This window comes from Macrotis lagotis, chromosome 1, assembly GCF_037893015.1.
Source record: "Macrotis lagotis isolate mMagLag1 chromosome 1, bilby.v1.9.chrom.fasta, whole genome shotgun sequence".
NCBI classification, from domain to species: domain Eukaryota; kingdom Metazoa; phylum Chordata; class Mammalia; order Peramelemorphia; family Peramelidae; genus Macrotis; species Macrotis lagotis.
This window is the reverse complement of record NC_133658.1, coordinates 495958126-495981184: the sequence shown is the minus strand read 5'-3', so window position 1 is coordinate 495981184 and position 23059 is coordinate 495958126. Positions and strand designations below refer to the sequence as shown.

The following is a 23059-nucleotide window of genomic DNA, read 5'->3' as shown; positions in this document are numbered from 1 at the left end:
TTCACTGGAATCCAATTCTGGACTACTGAGATCCAGGTAGGGATGTTGGGTAATAAAGAGCTGAAGTTAAGGAAAAATGGAAATGGTGGGTGAAGTCTTTGAGAGAATCAAGATAGCAATGACTTGATAACCCACCTTAAAGGTGATACTGGCTAATTCAGGCCCAAATTACCTCATATCTAGAACATTGCTATGTCCCCCCTGGTTTCCTTGCCCATTGAGCCTTTCACTGGTCCAATAACAACAATTATTGATATATAAACACAGTCTTTTAAAAGTTTACCAAGGGGGAAAATGGTAGTAGGGTCTTAGGCAGTAGTAGTACCAGGAAGGTATTTGTGAACCTTTACAGTTTTTAGCCACTGATTTTAATACAAAACGATTTAATACTCTACCTAACAAAATGAGTTCATCATTTCTAAGCTCACCGACATACCACAGCATACCCCCATAGATACCGACTCCTTCAGTCTCATCTCCCCTCAAATTGGAGAGGTAGAGGGAGGGGTACCAAACTGCTCCCAATGCTCTCCTTTATGGAGGGGAGAAACTGGCCTCTTTTGTATCTGTTGCTCTGTCTGGTTTCACCTTCACAGAACAAGATACCCACTAGTGTCTCCACTTTCCTGCCTCCAGTTGCATGTTGCCTTCCCCTGTTAGATTATGAGCTCCTTAAAGGAAGCCTAACTGTATCCCTACTAATTAGTACAGTGCTGGCACATAGTAGGTGCTTAATAAATGTGGACTGGATTGGATTCTTTGTACAAGGAAATAAAGGACCTGTTTTAATAGCATATCTGTTTTCCTACCAAGGATTTGGGATGGCAAAGGACCACTCACCACTATTACTTTTGGGAGTTTGGAATTTAATGTTTTGAACTCAGATGAATTAAGAAATCTATTAATTTCATGTAGCTGGAAATCACCTAATTAAACTAGTTGCTCAAAAAAGTTTGCCAAGTGCTTTATACACACTATCTTATTTGAGTTTCACAACAACTCTGTGAGGGTAAATAGTATAGTTGTTATTATCCCCATTTTACAGATCAGGAAACTATCTCAGAGAGGCCGCGATTTGGCCAAGGTCACACAATTAGTAAATATCTGAGGCTAGGTTGCACTCAAGTCTTCTGGATCCATATACCCTATCAGCTGCACCACATCTATCTGCTACCTTAAACAGACTGTTCTAGGTGACAATGCATCAGATTCTTGGAAGACAACTATTATGTTTCTACTATATCTTTTCTTCTCCAGGGTTCTTCTCCCATTTCCTTTGACTGATCCTGAACTTGAGGCATGAGCCTGAGGTGTTTACAACTACCCTGAGTTCTTTTCTTAAATATTTTCCAGTTCATCAATGTCCCTCATAAAATGTGGTACATCTTCTGGAAGTAGAACAGAATACTCTAGATGTGGTTCAGTGGAAATATCATTTGCTTATTCCCAGTCACTAAGTTTCACTTAATGGAACTAAAGATCACATTAGTTTTTTTTAAGAACTGTATCATACTGCTGGTTCCTTTTGAGCTTTTAATCTACCAAACTTTATGAATCTTTTTCAGATGAACTGTTATCTAGCTATAGCTCCTCATCTCATCTTTATTAGGTTGATCTTTTAAAGACACGAGACAAGAGTGATGAAGCAAGGAGGAAATTCCAGTTCTTCTACTTCCTTCTTGTATAACCTTGAATACATCAGTACCCAGAAATCCATTTCTAGCTTTGAAAAATGAGGGAGTAGAACTATAAGATGATTCCCAAATTTGTTTATGACTCTTTACAGGAGTTTGTGACTTTGCCTTCCTAGTCACATCATCTGCCACATAAACATTCTATGCTAATATTACCTTTAGGATACGTCATCAAGTTTTGCTGTCTTGATTTCCTCAAAGGATCTTCCCACCATCTCCACTTTTCAAAATCCAACTTACCTTTGAAGTCTAGCTCAAATGTCATCTCCTTCCCTTTTCACTCTAGCTATAAGTACTCTCTCCCATTACCTATACTAAATATATGCTACAACATATATTTCTCATTACATATGACTTTGTATTACAGCTGTTTATGTACATGTTTCATTTCCATGAGAAGTTTAAATTCTAAATTTTTTAAAGGAAAAGAAAATTTTATATTACTTCTTTGTGTCTCCCATCATGATTAATAGTGTTGTTTGTCCCTTGTGCTTGATGAAGTCCAAAGTGACATCATGAAATTGGAGCATATCCGACTGTGACTGATCATACCAATACAAACTTAGAAGGCTCTACCACAGGTCGTGTACAAATAGTCTGTATGACTATTTCAGAGGGAGATGTCTCTAAATTTGTACATGTTTATTTTGAGTTAGCACAATTCTGCTTTGCTTCTAGAGCACAGCACCTTCTTTGATATGGGCACACCATACTAGACAATACTGTGTCAGTATCTCCTGTGTCTCACAATTAATTCCAAAGTCTAATCTCTAAAATATAGGGAATGGAGTCAAATTTATAAGAAAATGAGTCATTCCCCAATTGATAAATGGACAAAGGATATGGAAAGCCTATTCTCAGATGGAAAAATTAATCTATAGTTCCATGAAAAATTGTTCTAAATCATTATTGAGGAAATGAAAATTAAAACAACTCTGGTACTATCTCACACCTATCAGATTGCCAATATGACTAAAAAAGAAAATGCTCAATGTTGGAGGGGATGTGGGAAAACTGGGATACTAATGCATTATTGGTGGAGTTACATACTGATCTAACATTCGGTATGCCCAAAGGGGAATAAAATTGTGCATATCCTTTGATCCAGCAATATCACTACTAGGTCTGTATCCCAAAGAGATCACAAAAAAGGGTAAAAAACCCACATGTACAAAAATATTCATAGCAGTTCTTTTCATGGTGGCAAAGAATTGGAAACTGAACAGATGCTCATCAACTGGAGAATGTATGAAGGAATTGTGGTATCTGTCTGTGATGGAGTTCTATTGTTCTAAAGGAAATCATGAAGGATGGAACTTCAGAAAAGTCTGGAAAGACTTACATGAACTGATGCTGAATGAAATGAGCAGAACCAGAAGAACATCAAAGACACAACAACACTGGGTGATGATCAATTATAATGAACTTGTTCATTTCAGCAGTACAATAATCAAAGGCAATTCTAAAAGACTTGTGATGGAAAATACCATACATATTCAGGGAGGGAACTATGGAGTTGAAATGCTGACCAACACTTACTATCTTCAATAATAGTTGTCTTATGCATTATGTTGTTATTTTCTTTCTAATGTATTTATTTCTTCCAATTGGATATGATTCTTCTTTCACAACAAGTTTAATCTTGATCTATGTGTGGCATAATTATACATGTTGATGAAAACAATGTAAAGACTGAAAGACTGCCATCTGTGGGGGGTGGGGGGAGAGAAGCAAGATTGGGGGAAATTGTAAAATTCAAAATAAATAAAATCTTTTAAAAACAAAAAAAATTTACACGTTTTCTATTAGATTGTTTTCTGTCAGAGGAGAGGAAGTAGGGAGGAAGAGAGAAAATGTAAAACTCAAAAGCTTGTTTTTAAAAAAGACTGGTGAATACTATTATTGGAAAAAACAAATAAATAAAAATATTTTTTATTTTATTTTATTTTGAGTTTTACAATTTTTCCCCTAATCTTCCTTCCCTTCCCTTGCCCCCACAGAAGGCAGTTTGTTAGTCTTCACAATGTTTCCATGGTATACAATGATCTAAGTTGAATGTGATGAGAGAGAAATCATATCCTTAAGGAAGAAAAATAAAGTATAAGAGCAGAATTACATAGTAAGATAATGGGGATTTCCCCCCTAAATTAAAGGTAATAGTCTTTGGTCTTTTTTTTCAAACTCCACAATTCTTTCTCGGGATCTATCACAGATACCCCAAAATTGTCCCAGATTGTTGCACTGATGGAATGAGCAAGTCCATCAAGGTTGGTCATCATCCCCATGTTGCTGTTAGGGTGTACAATATTTTTCTGGTTCTGCATCCCTCCTGGTTTCTTTTTTTTGCAAGTGAACTTTAATTTTTTATCATTACTATTATTACAATAATTTTGTTATAAGAGTAACATAATCCCCCCTCCCCTCCCAAGAAGATAAGAAACCTCAAAAATAGTGAGAGAGGAAAAAAAATGTACTTCAGTCTGTGTTCAGATTCCAATGGCTCTGTCTCTAGGGTGAGTTGCCTTCTTTATCATAAGTCCACCAGAGAAGTTGCTTCAATATTTTTCCCACAGTTGCTATTACTAGTTCTACCTCCACTCTATTCCTCCCCACTCTCATTTATTCTATTCTCTCTCTCCTTTCATCCTGTCCCTGTCCAAAAGTGTGTTGTATCTGAGTACCCTCTCCCTCAATCTTCCCTCTCTTTTATCACCTATTCCCCTCCCTTCCTTCCCCCTATTCCCCCTTATCCCATCCCTTTCCTCTCATTTTTCTCTATGGTAAGATAGATTTCCTCACCCTATTAAGTGTGTATGTTATTTCCTCTCTGAGCCATTCTGCTGAGAATGAAGTCTCATTCATTCCCTCTTGCCTACCCTGTCTCCACTCCATTTGTAAAAGCTTTTTCTTGACTCTTATAATGAGAAATTTCTTAGCTTCTTCTTCATCTCCTTTCCCTTCCTCCCAGTACTTTCCTTTATCACCCATTGACTCCATCTTTTTACTATATTCTGCTCCTTCCTGTGTCCTGTCTATATACTCCTTCTAACAATTTTTATAAAAGAGAAAGTTCATATGAGTTATTAATATCTTCTTCCCATGCAGGAATACAAACAGTTCAATATCATTAAGTTCCTCATAATTAGTCTTTCTCATCCAACCAAAGTCCTGTACTTGAAGATCAAACTTTCTGTTCAGCTCTGGTTGTTTCAACAGGAAAGTCTAAAAGTCCCTTGTTTCACTGAAAGTTCATCTTTTCCCCTGAAAGAGGATGTTCAGTTTTGCTAGGTAGTTGATTCTTGGTTGTAAGTCAAGATCTTTTGCCTTCAGGAATATCATATTCCAATCCCTATGAGCTCTTAATGTAGATGCTGTCAGATCCTGTGTAATCCTAACTATGGAGACTTGGTAATTGAATTGTTTGTTCCTGACAGCTGACTTGGGAATTTTGAAATTTGGCTATAACATTCCTGGAAGTTTTTCTTTTGGGATCTTTTTCAGGAGGTGACCAGTGAATTCCCTCAATTTCTATTTTACCCTCTGCTTCTAGGATCACAGGGCAATTTCGCTGTATTATTTCTTGAAAAATGAAGTCTAGACTCTTCTCCTGATCGTGGCTTTCAGATAGCCCAATAATTTTTAAATTATTTCTTCTGGATCTGTTTTCAAGGTCAGTTGTTTTTTCCCAAAGAGATATTTTACATTTTCTTCTAATTTTTGGCTTTTTTTGGAAGAGTTTTATTTCTTCCTGATTTCTTGCAAAGTCATCAGCTTCCTTTAGTTCCATTCTGCATTTGAAGAAGTTATTTTCTTCAGAGAGCTTTTTTTATCTCCTTTTCCAGCTGGCCAATTCTGCTTTAAGGCATTCTTCTCCTCATTTGCCTTTTGTTTTGCTTTTTCCATTAGGCTTAAACTGGTTTTTAACATATTTTCTTCAGTATGTTTTTGTATTTCTTTCACTAAGCTGTTGCTTTGGTTTTCATGATTCATCTGAATTGCTCTCATTTCCCCTCCTCATTTTTCCTCCACCTCCCTTAATTGCTTTTTTTTTAGGTTTTTGCAAGGCAAATGGGGTTAAGTGGCTTGCCCAAGGCCACACAGCTAGATAATTATTAAGTGTCTGAGACCAGATTTGAATTCAGGTCCTCCTGACTCCAAGGCCAGTGCTTTATCCACTATGCCACCTAGCCACTCCCTTAATTGCTTTTCAAAGTCTTCTTTGAGCTCATCCATAGTCTGAGCCCATTTTCTGTTTCTCTTGGAGATTTTGGGTATGGAAGCTTCAATTTTGTTGTCATCTGAGTATGTGTTTTGATCTCCCATGGGACTAAAATAATTCTCTATGGTCATATTCTTCTTTTTCTGTTGTTTACTTGTTTCCTCAGCCCAAGACCAATTTGCAGCATTTCCAAGGCTTTGGGGTTTTTTGTGGGGGGACACCCCACTGGGACCTTCACTCCTCCAAGGTCTTATGCTCTCTTGCCTGTGCTTTGATATGTAGATGACCCCCACCCCACCACCCCCCACTTCCCTCTGCCCTGCACCTGTAAGGAGGGGTCCTGCTTGGCTACTTAGTATGGAAGCCCAAACTACAACCTGTCTCTGAGTGTGGGCTAGCAGCAGAGTCCTATCCCAAGGGAGAGCAGAGAAATCTCTGCAGGCTTCCCTGACTCCCTTACCATCTGTGGGCTTTGTTCTGGGGGTGCAGGCTGGTTTTTCCAGATTCTTGCTGCAGATTCTGTGGCCAGTGCTCCTCACTCCACACTCATTCTGGTGTAGCAGAATTCTCTCCCCACCCCTTCAAGCTCTTCCGGGGCTGTGCTGAGACCAGGACTTTTTCCAACCCCAGTCTTGGTAAAACACACCTTTCCCATGGAACCTTCAATTTATCTTGGACTGGGAAAATATATCACTCAGTCTTTCTGTGGGTTCTGTCCCTCTAAATTTTGGCTAGTCATAATTTTTTGGCTTTTGGAGGTTTGAGGAAAAGGAATTCTGGGAAAATGCTGCCTTCACACAGCCATCTTGGCTCTGTCCCCTAAAAATATTTTTTAAAAGGAAAACACCAATTAATTCCAAAGTTTTTCAGAGAGATCTTGGTTGTATCTTTGTATCACTTCTTCTAACTATGTGTGAGTGTTTTCTTTGAGTGAGTTTTTGTCTTTTAGGCAATAGTACATTTGTTTTGGCCAGATCATTGGAGTTGCATTCTCTGCAATAGTGTCTAAATGATTGACAGTTCAGTTTAAGAAAGGACTTCAGCATCCAGTATCTAATCATGTCAGGTGGTTCTCAAAATCTTCTTAAGTCAAATAAATGGAAAGAGATTGGCATGGTCTGCATGCCAGTTTTCTGGCAGGGTGCTAGTATTCTGTACAGGTTTCATAGGTATACAATAATGAAGTCAGTACAACAGCTGTGTAGATCTTCAGTTCTGTAGACAGTTTAATTTTTCTTCAACCCCACAAATACTTTTGAAGCCTTCCAAAAAATGAGCTAGTTCAGTGCTATGTATACATTATCATCATCATCTGAGTACATCCCTAGAAAGTATACTGCTAAGGTAACTGAACTTATCCACAACATTCCAAATTTTTCCATTTGTTGTAACCAGTGATTCCACAAATGGATAATACAGAGATGACTGGTGGAGAACCTGTTTTTTTGGTAATAATTCTGAGTTTCATATTGCTATGATCAGTCACAGCTGGACACACCACGGTCTTCTTCAAGCATAAAGGACTAGCACTGAACAATACTAATAATCACAATGGGGAATACAAAGAAGTAGTATAACATTTTCTCTTCCCTTAAAAAATTTAGCAGAATTAGCATATGCAGCAGTTTACTGCATCTCAGCCTCAAAGCCTGAATTGAAAGAACAATCATTTGCAGAGTCTAGAACCAACTCTCTTTTCCCTTAAGTCTTAACTTTGTATCTTTTCCAAGTTAAATAATTGATAATCAGTGCAGTAGTGATCTTGATGACCTTTTCATCCTTATTGAGGAAGTCTGACAATATTGCTGAAAACATAATGGAAGCAAACAACTCTGCTTCACTCCATTGGTGACTGGAAAAGCATTAGAGTTACCTTAATCTTTAAAGGACTGAATAAATTTTGGGGGGGAAAAGAACAAAGAAAAAAATACAAAGAAATGGGTCTTTCACATTAATATTAATATAGATAATATATCCTTTAAGCAATTTAAAGCTGAACTATAATGCCAGATCTAGTTCATATAGGATACTTACTCCTCCCAAGACTGCTTTTACTACTTCTTCACTGCTGGAGACACTCCACAAAAGGGTACATGTTGCTGCTCCCATTTCTGTACAATATTCTGCCTGTTGCAATAGCTGCTGCTTCGATTCATTCAGCTGCTGCCTAAGAGCCAATTTCTCCTGAATTACATCAGAATAAAGTATCAAAAGATTAACAGAATCATTCTATTTCTACTCTTATTAACAAGTAACAGTAAAATAAAATGCTAGAATTTTAAGTGAAAATGTTATCTATAAAGACTGACATATCAAAGTTATTTCTTAGAAAATAATTTCCAATGCAACAAAGTTCAATAAAAAAGGATACTACAGTATAAAAGGATAAAATAACTGTTTTATATCTTTTAAATTTTCTTTTCTAAAAATTATGAATTTGACAGACATTGACAAACTTGCACATATCCATATACCAAAAAAGAGATTTGTATATGAAACAATAAGTCTCTATTATGTGCAACTTATTTCTAAAGTATTTATTAACCAGAATTCTGTTAAGAACTCATTTGTGCTCCCTAAAACAATAGTTCATATACCCTACCTTTAATAGTCAGAGGTCACAATTAGTTCAAAGCAAAAATATACAATGAAACTTCATGGTAAGAAAAGTAGCAACAAACCTCCCATAATACCACCAGTGGGAAAACATGAATATATGTAAGGCATGTGAGTAGAAAGACAAACAAGAAACATGTGTGGCCAGTGTGCAAGTATAGAGGGGCAACTCATGTTTGTGAGACTTTAGGGATACCAATGTCTTCTGGTGAAGTCATTACACTGATTCTATCAGGCCTGCTCCTCATTCTAACATATAATTGCAGAGGGATACTGCTCCACTAGATTCTGGACATCAAATGTGTATGCTCCACCATATGCTGGTACATTAGACAACTGCAAAAGTTGGGGGGTTTTTAGGGTTTTCTAAGGCAAATGGGGTTAAGTGGCTTGCCCAAGGCCACACAGCTAGGTAATTATTAAGTGTCTGAGGCCGCATTTGAACTCAGGTCCTCCTGACTCCAGGGCCGGTGCTCTATCCACTGTGCCACCTAGCTGCCCCCAAAAGCTGTTTTTCTTAACCAGTCTTCATTTAGCATTGCCAGGTACAGTCCCAGAGTACTATAGGGATAGTTTCTGCCTGCTTCTGATTTCTGGCTTCAGCTGAAGATAAACTCTAGGGATATTTCTGCTTGGATCTTTTAGTTCAAAACTGCAAAGGTATCTTTACAGTTCTTGGAAAAGCAGCTAGGTGACACAGTGGGGAGAGTGCTGGCCCTGAAATCAGGAGAACCTAAGTTCAAATCCATTGTGTAGTTGGTGACCCTGGGCAAATCACTTAACCCAGTTTGTCTCGCATCCAGAGCCATCTCCAGACATCCCAATTTATATCTTGCCATTGAATCCAGATGGATGGCTCTGGAGAAGAAAGTGAGGCTGGTGATATAGCACAGCCCTTTCACTCCAAGTTCATATCATGACATCACCTCCCTGCTATCATGGTCTTCTTCAAGATTAAAGGGCAAACATCATCATCATCATCATCATCATCATCATCATCATCCTCATAAAAACAATCACCCCCAATACTGATGAGTATTTTATTTAACTGATGAGAACTGTATGTAATTTTAAAACTTCTGCATCAAAAATGAAACAAAAAATTATTGCCTTTTGGTTAAAATGAGATATGCTGAATGGGAAAGAAAATCATTTTATCAAATTTCTCAGACACGGGTTTGGTATACAAGACACCAAACAATTGACATATACAACATCTCCAGTAGATAAATGACCAAAGCATATAAACAGTTCTGAAATGAAAAGTTATAAACTATTATTAAACATTTGAAAGTTATGGTCCAAATCACCAATAAGAGAAATGCAATTCAAAATGACATTGGGTCTCACTTCATACTCATCAAATTGGCAAGATGACAAAAGACAGAAATTGATGTTGGAGAAGTTGCAGAAAGATGGGAACTTTAGTCCATTGTTGTTAGAGCTATAAATCATTTTGGAAAGCAATTTGAAATTAGACAAATATAGTGAACATATCATTTGACTTAAAAGACTCCCTGCTTAGTTTTCTCACCTAAGTAGTAGATCACTGATAGAAAAAAATTTATAATGGCACTTTTTTGATGTGGCAAAACAATGGAAACACTGTATGATGATCATCAATTTGTGCAATGATTTTAAACTTATGGTACTTAAATGTAATGAAATTATTACCGGGTCATAAGAAATGACAAATATGATGATTACGTGATATGCCTAGCAAAAATATGTGATGAAAAATTAAATAAGCAGGGTCAAGTGCCTCCATTCAGATTTAGTGAAGTTCAACATATTGAAATTAATTAGGAAATACAGAATATACAAGACAGAAAAAATAAAGCAAGCCAGCTTTATTAAGGAAACATATTCCTGAAGGCAATCAGGGAAGATGGAAACATTAGGTCTATTGGGACAATGTAGAAAGATGATCTTCACTGGATTCTGGGCTGGAACTGAGCACCAAAACCAGTAAAGTCCAGTGGAGTTTTATAGGATTCTTATCTGGATCAAGTTTCTGAACCACTGCAAGGAAATACTGAAGAGCCTAGTCATAAAGGCTGGTATTGCTTCATGCTTGAGAGAGGGCAGAGGAATCACCTTGGGAACTGGCAGATAGTTGATATTCAAACTCCCTGTCAGTAGGATAAGAACTCTTAGCCATTATGACTAGTCTTATTGTGACAGAGTGGCTCAGGGGATTTGAGCTTCCATCTGGCTTCTTCCTATATTGAGGTGAAGAGGCTACCAATTTCCTTACACCAAGAAAAATATATGCAAATAACTATAACAATGTAAATGGAAAAAGCAACAATCATAAGACAATATAAATCGAAAGGTGCAAAATTACAAAGAAGACATTTGAGAAGATACTTCCCCTCCTTTGCAGAGGTGAGAGATCTTCAGGTATGCTTTCATAATCTTAACAGTGCACTAATATTTTAAGGACACCCTGTACTACCAGATTTATTTCAATGTATCTATCACTTTTCTGATTTTTTTATTCTTTCTCTTTTTCTTTTTTCTTTAGGAAAAAATGGTTATATGAGATAGTTCTCTGAGATGGTAAAGGATATAGAAGGATATTTATTTAATGTAAAAACAAATGACACAAACTTTTTAAAAAGTATACAAGTTAAAGGCCAGGAGATAGAAGATGAATATGAGCATGGAACAACTGTAAAAAATAGTGTGGAGAGGGCGGCTAGGTGACGTAGTGGATAAAGCACTGGCCTTGGAGTCAGGAGTACCTGGGTTCAAATCCGGTCTCAGACACTAAATAATTACCTAGCTTTGTGGCCTTGGGCAAGCCACTTAACCCCATTTGCCTTGCAAAAACCAAATAAATAAATGAATGAATGAATGAATGAATGAATGAATGAATAAATAAATAAATAAATAAATAAATGGTGTTGAGAATAACAAAGCACAGAATGAGCTAAAGGTGACAAGGAAAGCTAAAGACAACAAAAAAGGGAGGGCTTATTTTTTTTTTTACTTATGTTGGGGAAAAAGGGAGGATCAAAGATGGAATAAGAACTTTGCTGTTGAGAATGAGATGATGTTTCTTAACAACAGAAACATGGTAGAGATGTTCAATTTTCAATTTGTTTCCCCTGATAATAATATTTGCACTGGAAGTAACAGATCAAAAATTACTAAGACGGAATTGAGACACCTATACTTGGTATAAATAAGGAAACAGTAAGAAAGCACCATTTGTATTTGATGAATTAAAGTCACTTTGGCTCAGTTGTACTTTATTTTCAAATCCTAAGAGAATTACCAGATATGTGCGCTGATGTTCAAAGGATATGAACAGGCAGTTTTCAGAAGAAATCAAAGCTATTTATAATTCTAAGGGAAAAAGTTCTAAATCACTACTGATTAGAAAAACGTAAATTAAAAATCTGAGCTACCACCCCACTCCTATCAAATTAGTTAATATAACAAAGGAAAATGGCAAATGCTGGAAAGAATTGAGAAAACTGAGATAAATACATTGTTGATGAGGGTGTATACTGATTCAATCATTCTCTAGAGCAATTTGGAACTATGCCCAAAAGGCTATAAAACCCTACATACCCATTAATCAAGCAATACCAGTACTAGATCTATGTCACAAAGAGATAGAAATTTTAAAAAAAAGGAAAAGTTCCTATACATCCTTCGTAGCAGCAGCTCTTTTATTGGTAGCAAAAAATTGGAAATTGAGGAATGGCTGAACAACTTGATTGAAACATCATGGAATACATTGTGCTATAAGAAAAAACAAGCAAAATGCTCTCAGAAAGATCTGGAAAGATTTACATGAACAGATACAAAATTAAATGAGCATAATCAGGCATTGAATATAATAACAGAAATACTATATAATGATCAACTGTGAATGACAGCTATTCTCAGCAATACAATAATACAAGATAAGAACTGATGGTATATGAATACAGATTGAATCACACTTTTTCTTTATTTTCTTTTTCTGTTTTTCTGTGTTTTCTTACACAGTATGACTAACATGAAAATATCTTTTCCATGACTGCACATTTTTACCCTATATCAAATTACTTGCCTTCTCAATGAGAGGAAGAAAAGAAAGGAGGAAGGGAAAGAATTTGGAACTCAAAGTTTTTTTTAATGAATATTAAAAATCATTTATACATGTAATTGGGAAAACATAAAATATTAAATTTATAAAAATGTCTGCTGAGCCACTATGGATGATCTAAAAGATCACAAAAAATAAGAAAGATACCAAGAGTTGTCCTAGTTTTTAACAAAAAAAGGGAAAAGAACAGAATCTGAAAACTAAAAGCCAAGGAGCTTGATTTTGATTCCTGTGAAATTTCTAAAATGAAGCATTAAAAAAAAATGATTAGAAAATATCTAGAAAGAGAAGCAATGAATTCAAAGAACCAGTATGGCCTCATTAATAACAAGTTATCAGGGGTAGCTAGTTAGAGCAGTAGATAGAGCACCAGTCCTGAAATCAGGAGGACTCAGGTATTTGATATTAGCTGCGTGAACTTGGGCAAGTCATTTAACCCCATTGCCTTGCCCCAAAAAAAAAAAGAAAGAAAGAAAGAAAATAAAAAGAACAACTACAAGTTATGACATACTAATCCTAATTTCCTAAAATTTTTAGACAGGATCTTAATGGGATTGCAGTGGACATAATTTATCTATTCTTTAGTCTGGTTTTTAAAAAAGTATTTCAAATTACTCTTGTGGAGAAAATTTAAAGACAGGTTCTTAAACTGTAATAAACAGACAAATGTACAGATGGATTTATGGAGAATTTAAAAATATTTAACAATTATTTCAATATAATTTATTCCCTTTACAATCCTATATATTTTATGTATTTAAAAACATTATTTTTGAGAAGAGGTCTATAGGTTTTATCAGACTGCCAAAGGGGATTATAGAAAGATTAAGAATTTCTTGATTAGCCAATAATATAATCACACAGATTCAAAACTGTTTGTTTTGAACTCAAAGAATAGTTGTTATTCATCCAATATCAATATGGCAGGTGATCTCTAGCAGGGTACTACAGATCTATGCTTGGCTCTATGATGTTTAACATTTTTATCTATGGCTTGATGAAAACATAAATCATCAGATTTATAGAGGACACAAAGCTGGGAGAGATGGTTAATGAATAATCAAGAGTCAGGACCCAGAAAAGACTGGAAGAGAAGGTAGAATCTAAAAAGTTGAAATTGAACTAAGATAAATGTAAATTTTATCTTTAAAATACCAAAAAATTAAAATTATAAGATGAAGGAAGCACGGACAGACAGTAAGTGTTCTTAAAGAAAAAAAAAAGATCTAGGGGTGGCTAGGTGGTGCAGTGGATAGAGCACTGGCCTTGGAGTCAGGAGTACCTGAGTTCAAATCCGGCCCCTAGCCATGTGGCCTTGGGCAAGCCACTTAACCCCATTGCCTTGCAAAAACTTAAAAAAAAAAAGATCTACAAGTTTTAAGTTTTAATGAGCTATAAATTAATGTGTCATCAATATGATAAGATGTACAGGTTTTAATGAGTTATAAATTAATATATGTCATCAATGTGATATAGTAGCCCCCAAAAAAGTAATGAGATCTTGAGTTGCATTAAGAGGGGCATGTCCCCTGGCAAAAGGAGGAAAATAGTCTCACTATACCCTGTGTTCATTATATTAATTTTTTCAGATCTTATTTGAAGCTCTGAATCCCAAAGCTTTTTAAAAGAGCATTGATAAGTTTAAGAGTTTGCATAGAGAGGGCACGAGAATGTTAAAGGGCATTAAGTCCATATCATATGAGATATGCATATCATATGCAGTTAAGAAACTAGGCATGTTTAACCTTCCAAAGAGGGAAACATCATAGATATTTTCAAGTATTTGTAAGGGATATTAGACTTTTACCACTGATTTCTACAGAGTAGAACTAAGAATATTGGATGGAAGTTAAAAAGAGGCTAATTTAAGTTTTATTCAGGAAAAACTTCCTAATAATTAGACAGAGAGAACTAATCCTTAAACTTTTTCTTAAAGGGGGAGAGTTACATTGTGAAGTGTGAGTGACTAAAAGCAAAATTATCACTAAAATTTATTTTTTAAAAAGATTGAAAATATACTGAGTCACTTGTCATGACCAGAGTTATGGGAATTTTAAAACCCTATTTTATAATAAATAAGCTGAGATCTGGTACATTAAAAGCCTTAATTTACCATCATCTGGCATATTGAATACATCAGATGAAGGGCAAAGATGAACTTGAATAAATTTATTTCCTGGATTTCACTCCTAGCTTTCATTTTAGCTTCAGAAAGGTAAGTGGTTTGATATGCTCTTGTGAAGTTTATAAAATATTGGATTAAATTTACTTTACAACAGACATTGTTTTTTGCTCTGTATACCCATCTTACATTTGACAGCTACTTCAAAGCCTTCAACCTAGATCCTTGTGAAATTTTCCACATAAAAGCATAAGAAGTCAAACATCAAAAATCAATCAATAGATAGATAAATAGACAGATAAATGAATAGTTCTTTTTTGTTTACTTGAAATAAACCACTACCATAAGGTTCAAACAATGTTCATAGTACAAATGCTTAGAATATTTCACTGCTTCTTTTTTTTACAATCCATTTGAGCTTTCACAATACATTCAGATATGATCAGTGGGTCATTCAAATAGACAGACATCACTGATGACTGGGTCAGCTTTGAGAATACAAAGAACATCCTTTAACTGGACAAAAATAAAGTAAATATGAACAAACATAAAACATTCAAATAAACTATGTTTTTGGTTGTCAATATCATAAAAAGACTATCAGAGTTCATGGTCTCCAGTCAATAATGACATTAACAGTTACTGAAAACATTTTTCCACTTAGTGAAGTCACAATCCTTTGTGGCACAATATTCTGAAAGGTCACAATTAGACTAATGATAAAAGTAGCATTTTGAGGAGATTGTGGTGAATAACTTAACAGTATAAGATCATATAGTGGGGGCAGATTGTCATGATTTAAAAATAAACCTTCTTTTAAAAATACTGTCAGCTTTTCATTATATCATAATTTTTTCCTTAATGGTTTCCACCCTTTGGCCCAATACGGAACAAAGTCAATCACGAGCTTCATTATTCTATGATTATGGTACAATAAAATTGTATCCATTCATGAAATCTGATCATTAAGAACATGAGGTTTGGTAGATAGTGATTTTTTTAAATATTATTGATTTTTTTGTTTTACTTTACAAATATTTCTCCCACTTTGTGAGAAATATCTTGTAATAAAACAAAATAAATCAAGTCAAGATAACAGTACAAGTAACCTCATCTGAAAATGCATACAACATTTCATATCAGGAGCTCCTCTCGCAATTTTTTTAAAAAATTAACATAAATCTATTTTCTGTCTGACTCCCATCTAACTGGGGGGAAAAAAGAAAAGAAAAACAAATATCTTGGAAAAGATATGCAGAGTCAAGCAAAACAAATTTCCTCAATGGATGTATATAAAAATGTTTGTCTTTCTAAACCCTAAATCCACAACTTCTCTATCATAGCATGTTGCATCATTGGTCCCCTGGAATCATGAATGTTCAGTGTTCATCAGCTTTCAAAATTATTTTTTACAGTGTAGTTGATATTCTGCTCTTTTCATTCTTTATCAGCTTATATCAACAAAAATCAGATCTGATGCAACAAAAATCAGATCTGATGTTTTAATGCAAATTATTCTTTTAGTTCTACTTAATTCACTCTATATCAGTTCATATTGGTTTTCCTATGTCTTTTCAAAATAATTGTCTCACATCTTCATACAACTTATACAACCATTCCTCAAATGTTATGTATTATCTCAGTTTCCAGATTTTTGTTGTAACTATTTTTAAATATAAATGACCTTTTCCTCATTTTTTACATCCCTTTGGGGCATAGGCCTAGCAGTAGTATAAGTAAGTCAAACAACATGTACTGTTTAATAACTTCTTGTTCGAAACTTTTTCAGGATGGTTGTACTCATTAGCAAATTATACTCATTCACTCACACCAATGTTTTCCATGGCCCCTATAAAATTTATAACTTTCCTTTTGGTCATTTTTGTTGACCTGAAGACTATGAGATTGAATCTTAGAATTACTTTAATTTGGGGCAGCTATGTGTTGCTGTGCATAGAGTACCAGCCCTGGAGTCAGGAGGACCTGAGTTCAAATTTGATCCTAGGTGAGTAACCCCCCTCAGCAAGTCACTTAATCCCACTGCCTTGCAAAACTGAAAAAAATAAATAAATTTCTTTAATTTATAGCCTGAATTTCTTCCCTTGAGAACTGACTGTTCAGATCCTTGGATCACTTGTTACTGGGGGAATGTGTCTATTTCCTGTCAATTTGAATTCCTTCTAATATCTTGAAAATAGATTTACTGCAAAAATTTTTTTCTAGTTTTTCCCCCTTCTAATGTTGGCTGTATTGGATTTGTTTGTGTATAAACTATTAAATTTTATGTAATCAATATTATCCATTTTTATTTTCTATAACTCTATTCCTTTTTGTCATGAACTTTTCTTTTATCCAGATTTAATGTTAATTTTTCCATATTTCTTTATTCTGTTTATGATGTGACCCTTTTATGTCTAAGTTTGAATTTTATCTTTGTTTAAGGCATAAAGTATTGCTCTAAATCTAATTTCTTCTATATTGCTGTCTAATTTTCCCAGCAGTTAAACAGTGAATCTTCATCACAGTAATCCTCTTTGGCTTTATCAAACACTAAAACGTTAGATATGTTTTCTTCTGTATGTTGTATGTTTCACTGATTAATTTATCTATTCTTCAACCAGTAACAAGCTGTTTTAATAATTAGTTTGGTCCTAAAAAAAATAGAATTAGATTTCTGATCCTTTTCTTTTGTCCTTTCCAGTTCTAGATGCAAGAGTAGAATTCTGAACTCAGGTCATTCATGGGACTTTGAATGTGTGTGTGTGTGTGTGTGTGTGTGTGTGTGTGTGTGTGTGTGTGTGTGTATTTTAGAACAATCATACTAAATAGCAATCAGCTACTAAAAACATTAAGTGAATAATCTATGTTAGTTATAAAAATCTATTATCCATCAATTTTCAAATGCATTCTTTGCCTCTTCCCAATAAATAGTTCACCAAAAAAAGATGAAACCTTCAGATGAAATATGTCTTTATATCTAGGTGTAAATCACTATTTGGACTACAATTTAATTTAATTATTATAATATAGGTCTTTATGTTTTGGAATAATCTGTTGTACTAAATTAATTGTAAGCAGCTACTAAATGATGTTTTATACTTTGTCCTCAAAGAAGACCATGAAATCAGGGAGGTTATACCATGACAAGAACATGAATTGGATTTGAGTGAGGGGTGCTATGCTAGGTCACCAGCCCCATTTATCTTCCACAGTCACCTGGGTCAAATGATCAGATATGGGTCAGAACAACTGGAGATGACCCTGGATGCAAGGCAGTCACAGTTAAATGACTTGCCCAAGATCACACAGCCAATAAGTGTTATGTCTGAGGATGGGTTCAAACTCCCATCCTCCTGACTCCAAGGCCAGTACTCTATCCACTGAGCTTCCCACGTACCCAGCAGCTACTAAAAGGCATAAAATGAATAACTAAATTACTTAACTATAAAAGTCCACTGTCTATCAATCTTCCAATTCATCAGAATAAAAAATATTGAGAAATATTTATTTAATAAGATTTAAGGGGGCGGCTAGGTGGCATTGGAGCGGCTAGGTGGTGTAGTGGATAAAGCACTGGCCTTGGAGTCAGGAGTACCTGGGTTCAAATCCAGTCTCAATTAATAATTACCTAGCTGTGTGGCCTTGGGCAAGCCACTTAACCCCACTGCCTTGCAAATACTAAAAAAATAAAATAAAAAAATAAGATTTAAGGGCCATAAATAACAATTCTTTTCATATCACTTCAATAACAGTACTCTATACTGAACATAAATATGAATTGGAAGGGTTAATTTTTTTTAACAACTACTGTACCTTCTTCTCTCTTATGCTATCTGCTTGTGCTATTTCCAATCGAGCTCTAAAATGTTCACAGTCCATTCTCATCTGTTCTACTTCCTGCTCTTTCTTTTCCAGGCCTGGTGAGAAGGAAGACAAATTATTAGGATTTTTCAAACTGTTAATCTCCTGACTCTTCTGTTTATAAAGTCTGTATTTGATTTTCAATAAGAATAACAGGATCAGACTAAGACCCTCTAAGATCTCTACTATCTCCAACATTGATCTCTACTATTTCCAACATTTTTTGATTCTTTCTTTGGCTAAGAAATGGAAGGCTGCCCCTTTAAACTTTTTCATTTGTATAATGCCTCCTCCTTGTGGTTAGTTGCAAGCATCACTACAAAAGGTATTTTATAGGGGGTTCTGTTTTTACCATCTTGCATTTGGGATTTCAGCGACTGAATCTTACCTAATTAAACCTTAAATCTTTACATTTTACATTGCTCATTCAAAGATTTCTGCTTAATTTCATAACAGATAGCAAAAAATGGTACAGAGTATACATGGTAGAAATTTTTTCTTATAATATTTTGTTTTAGATTGTCATCTTTAAGCTACATTAAGACTAAAAGTGTGGACTGCCTATACAGTATTCTTTTTTTAAGTATGATTTTGGTTTATTTTATATCACAATAATTTTGCTGTAAGAGTAAACATAACACCCCCCCCCAAGAAGATGAGAAACCTCAAGAATAGTGAGAGAAAGAAAAAAATGTATTTCAGTCTGTGATCAGATTCCAATGGTTCTATCTCTAGGGTGAGTTGCTTTCTTTATCCTAAGTCCAGCAGAGAATTTGCTTCAGTATTTTTCCCACAGTTGCTTTTACTAGCTATATTTCCTTCCACTCTATTCCTCCCCAATCTCATTTATTCTATCCTCTCTCTCTCCTTTCGTCCTGGTCCTATCCAAAAGTGTGTTGTATCTGAGTACCCTCTCCCACGATCTTCCCTCTGTTCTATAACTTACTCCCACCTTCCCTACCTGCCCCATTCCCCCTTATCCTATCCCTTTCCTCTCATTTTTCTCGAGGGGAAGATAGATTTCTATACCCTATTAAGTGTACATGTTATTTCCTCTCTGAGCCATTTCTGATGAGAATGAAGGCTTACTCATTGCCCCCATTGCTTCCCTCTGTTCCATTCCATTGAGAAAGCTTTTTCTTGACTCTTATGTGAAATTTCTTAGCTCCTTCTTCCTCTCCTCCCCATTCCTTCCAGTACTTTCCTTTATCACCCATTGACTCCATCTTTTTACTATATTATACCATTATATTTAGCTCCTTCCTGTGCCTTATCTATACATGCTCCTTCTAACAGCTCTTATAATGAGAAAGTTCATTTGAGTTATCAGTATCTTCTTCCCATGCAGGAATACAAACAGTTCAACATCATCAAGTTCCTCATCCAACACCTCCATGGTTCACCAGAGTCCTGTACTTGAAGATCAAACTTTCTGTTCAGCTCTGGTTGTTTCAATAGGAAAGTTTGAAAGTCCCCTGTTTCACTGAAAGTTCATCTTTTCCCCTGAAAGAGGATGTTCAGTTTGGCTGGGTAGTTGATTCTCAGTTGTAAACCAAGATCTTTTGCCTTCCTGAATATCATATTCTAATCTCTACGAGCCCTTAATGTAGATGCTGCCAGATCTGTGTAATTCAATTCTGACTATGGAGCCTTGGTAATTGAATTGTTTGTTCCTGACAGCTTTTAGAATTTTCTCTTTGATTTGGGAGTTTGGGAATTTGGCTATTACATTTCTGGAAGTTTTTCTTTTGGGATCTCTTTTAGAAGGTAACCAGTGAATTCCCTCAATTTCTATTTTACCCTCTGCTTCTAGGATGTCAGGGCAATTTTACTGTATTATTTCTTGAAAAATGAAGTCTAGGCTCTTTTCCAGTCATGACTTTCAGGTAGCCCAATAGTTTTTAAATTATTTCTTCTGGATCTATCTTCGAGTTGGGTTGTTTTTCCAATGAGATATTTCACATTTTCTTCTAATTTTTGGCTTTTTTTTGGAAGAGTTTTATTTCTTCCTGATTTCTTGCAAAGTCATCAGCTTCCTTTAGTTCCATTCTGCATTTGAAGGAGTTATTTTCTTCAGAGAGCTTTTTTTATCTCCTTTTCCAGCTGGCCAATTCTGCTTTTTTAAGGCATTCTTCTCCTCATTTGCCTTTTGTTTTGCTTTTTCCATTAGGCCTAAACTGGTTTTTAACACATTATTTTCTTCAGTATTTTTTTGTAATTCTTGCACCAAGCTGTTGATTTGGTTTTCATGATTTTTCTGCATCACTCTCATTTCTCCTCCCAATTTTTCCTCTACCTCCCTTGATTGCTTTTCAAAGTCTTTTTTGAGTTCATCCATAGTCTGAGTCCATTTTCTATTTTTTTTGGAGGTTCTGAATACAGAAGCTTCGATTTTTGTCATCATCTGAGTATATGTTTTGATCTTCCATGGGACCAAAGTAATTTTCTAGGGTCATATTCTTCTTTTTCTGTTGTTTACTCATTTCCTCAGCCCAAAACTAATTTACAGCACTTCCAAGACTTTGGGGTTATTTTTTGGGGGGACACCCTACTGGGACCCTTATTCCTCCAAGGTCTTATGCTCTCTTGCCTATGCTTTGATATGTAGATTACTACAGGCAATCCCCTCTGCCCTGGAGCTGTGAGGAGGCTCCCTGCTGGATCCAAACTGCAAACTGGATCTGAGTATGGGCAAACAGTGGAGTCCTGCCCCAGGGAGTACAGAAACATTTCTGTAGTCTCCCCTGACCCCCTTACTGTCTGTGGGCTGTGCTCAGGAGGTACAGGTTGGTTCCCCCAATTTTTGCTGCAGTTTCTGCAGCCACTGTTCCTCAATCCATACTCATTCTGGTGTAGCAGAGTTCTCTCACCACCCCTTCAAGCTGTTCCTGGTGATCCCTGGGCTAGGCTGTGCTGTGCTGTGCTGCACGCTGAGGCCAGGGCTTTTTTCCAACTCCTGATCCTTGTGAAACACACCTTTCCCACAGAACTTCTAAGTTGTCTTGGATTGGGAAAATGCATCAGTCAGTCTTTCTGTGAGTTCTGCCCTCCTCTAAATTTTGGCTAGAATCATAATTTGATGGCTTTTGGAATTTGGGGGAGAAGGAGTTCTCAGGAAATGCTGCCTTCATGCTGCCATCTTGGCTCCACCCTGAGGATTTCTAAATGACATTCTTAAATTTTTGCAAATTCTAAATTAACTCCAAATTGTTTTTATTTTATTCTTTTAATCTTCATTAATAAAACAGAAAATATTGAAAGATTAAAAATACAATACATAAAAAACTGATAGTATAGTTCATAGCAATGAAATTTTATGGTTATTGCTAAGATCTTATTTAAAATGTTTCATCCATCTGGTCTCAGACACTTAATAATTACCTAGCTGTGTGGCCTTGGGCAAGCCACTTAACCCCATCTGCCTTGCAAAAAAACAAAAAAACAACAACCTAAAATGTTTCATCCATATTCATTATGGATATTTTCCTTTAATTTTCTTTCTTTGTTTTGTCTCTCCCTGGTTTAGACTTCAGGATAGAAGGAATTTTGTAAATTTCTTCAATCTCTAGGAATACAAAGAAGGAGATGGGGCAGGGGGGATGGAAGTCTGCTCTCAAGGAGCTCTCAGTCGAATATGGGAATAAGGTATAAGAAAAATGGGAAGGTAGGAAGAACCAGATTATGAAGGGCTTTAAAAGAGCATTTTATATTTGATCCTGGAAATAGCTGGGAAACCATAGACATGACTGAATGGAGGGGAGGGGTGACATGATAAGATCTGAAATTCATGAAGATTAATTTGACAGTTTGAGTGAAGGGCAGAATCAAGTAAGGGTGAGACTTGAAGTGGGGAGACCAAATAGAAGGCAATAGATCGGGGATGAAGGATGAGTGTCCACACCATTATGTTATTAGTATCAAGAGATAGAAATAATCAAACAAGTGATTAAATATGACAGGAGAGTGAGGAAAAGAGTATGATATCTAAATTATAAGTCTGGAAAACTAGGGGGAAATGCCTTCAACAGTAAAGGGAAGTGCAGAATAAAAGATTTAAGGAAAAGATAATGAGATTAGTTGGGGATATATTGGTAATATATCTATTGGATAACCAGTTAAAGATGTTTAACTGCAAATAGTTTGTGTAACATTAGAATTAGTTGTTTTAAAATTTTATAGAATATATTTCCATATCATTTAGTCCTAGAGTTTTTTCTTTTGGATTTATGGACAGTTCAATTTCTTTTTCTAAGATGGGGCTATTTAAATAATCCATTCCTATATTTGTTAACCTGGGCATCTGATATGTTTGTAATGTTCATTCATTTCCTTAGTATATGATTAGACAAAATTTTCTTATAATATTCCTTATTCCTCAACTGTTTTTTTCTTTTTTGATATGATCTGGTTTTCCTTCTGTTTTTTTTATTTATTTAAGGCAA

At 35.5% G+C, this 23059-nt stretch overlaps 1 protein-coding gene across 1 annotated transcript in view; it reads right to left on the bottom strand.

Moving 5' to 3' along the window:
* Window positions 1-23059, bottom strand: part of HSF2BP (heat shock transcription factor 2 binding protein) — a 104491-nt gene that overhangs the window by 61084 nt on the left and 20348 nt on the right. Inside the window, exons 2-3 of the mRNA XM_074210292.1 lie at window positions 18570-18673; window positions 7948-8097 (exon numbers count right to left, since the gene is read on the bottom strand). Of these exons, the coding sequence (XP_074066393.1) occupies window positions 7948-8097; window positions 18570-18673 (254 nt within the window). The remainder of the gene's footprint in view (window positions 1-7947; window positions 8098-18569; window positions 18674-23059) is intronic.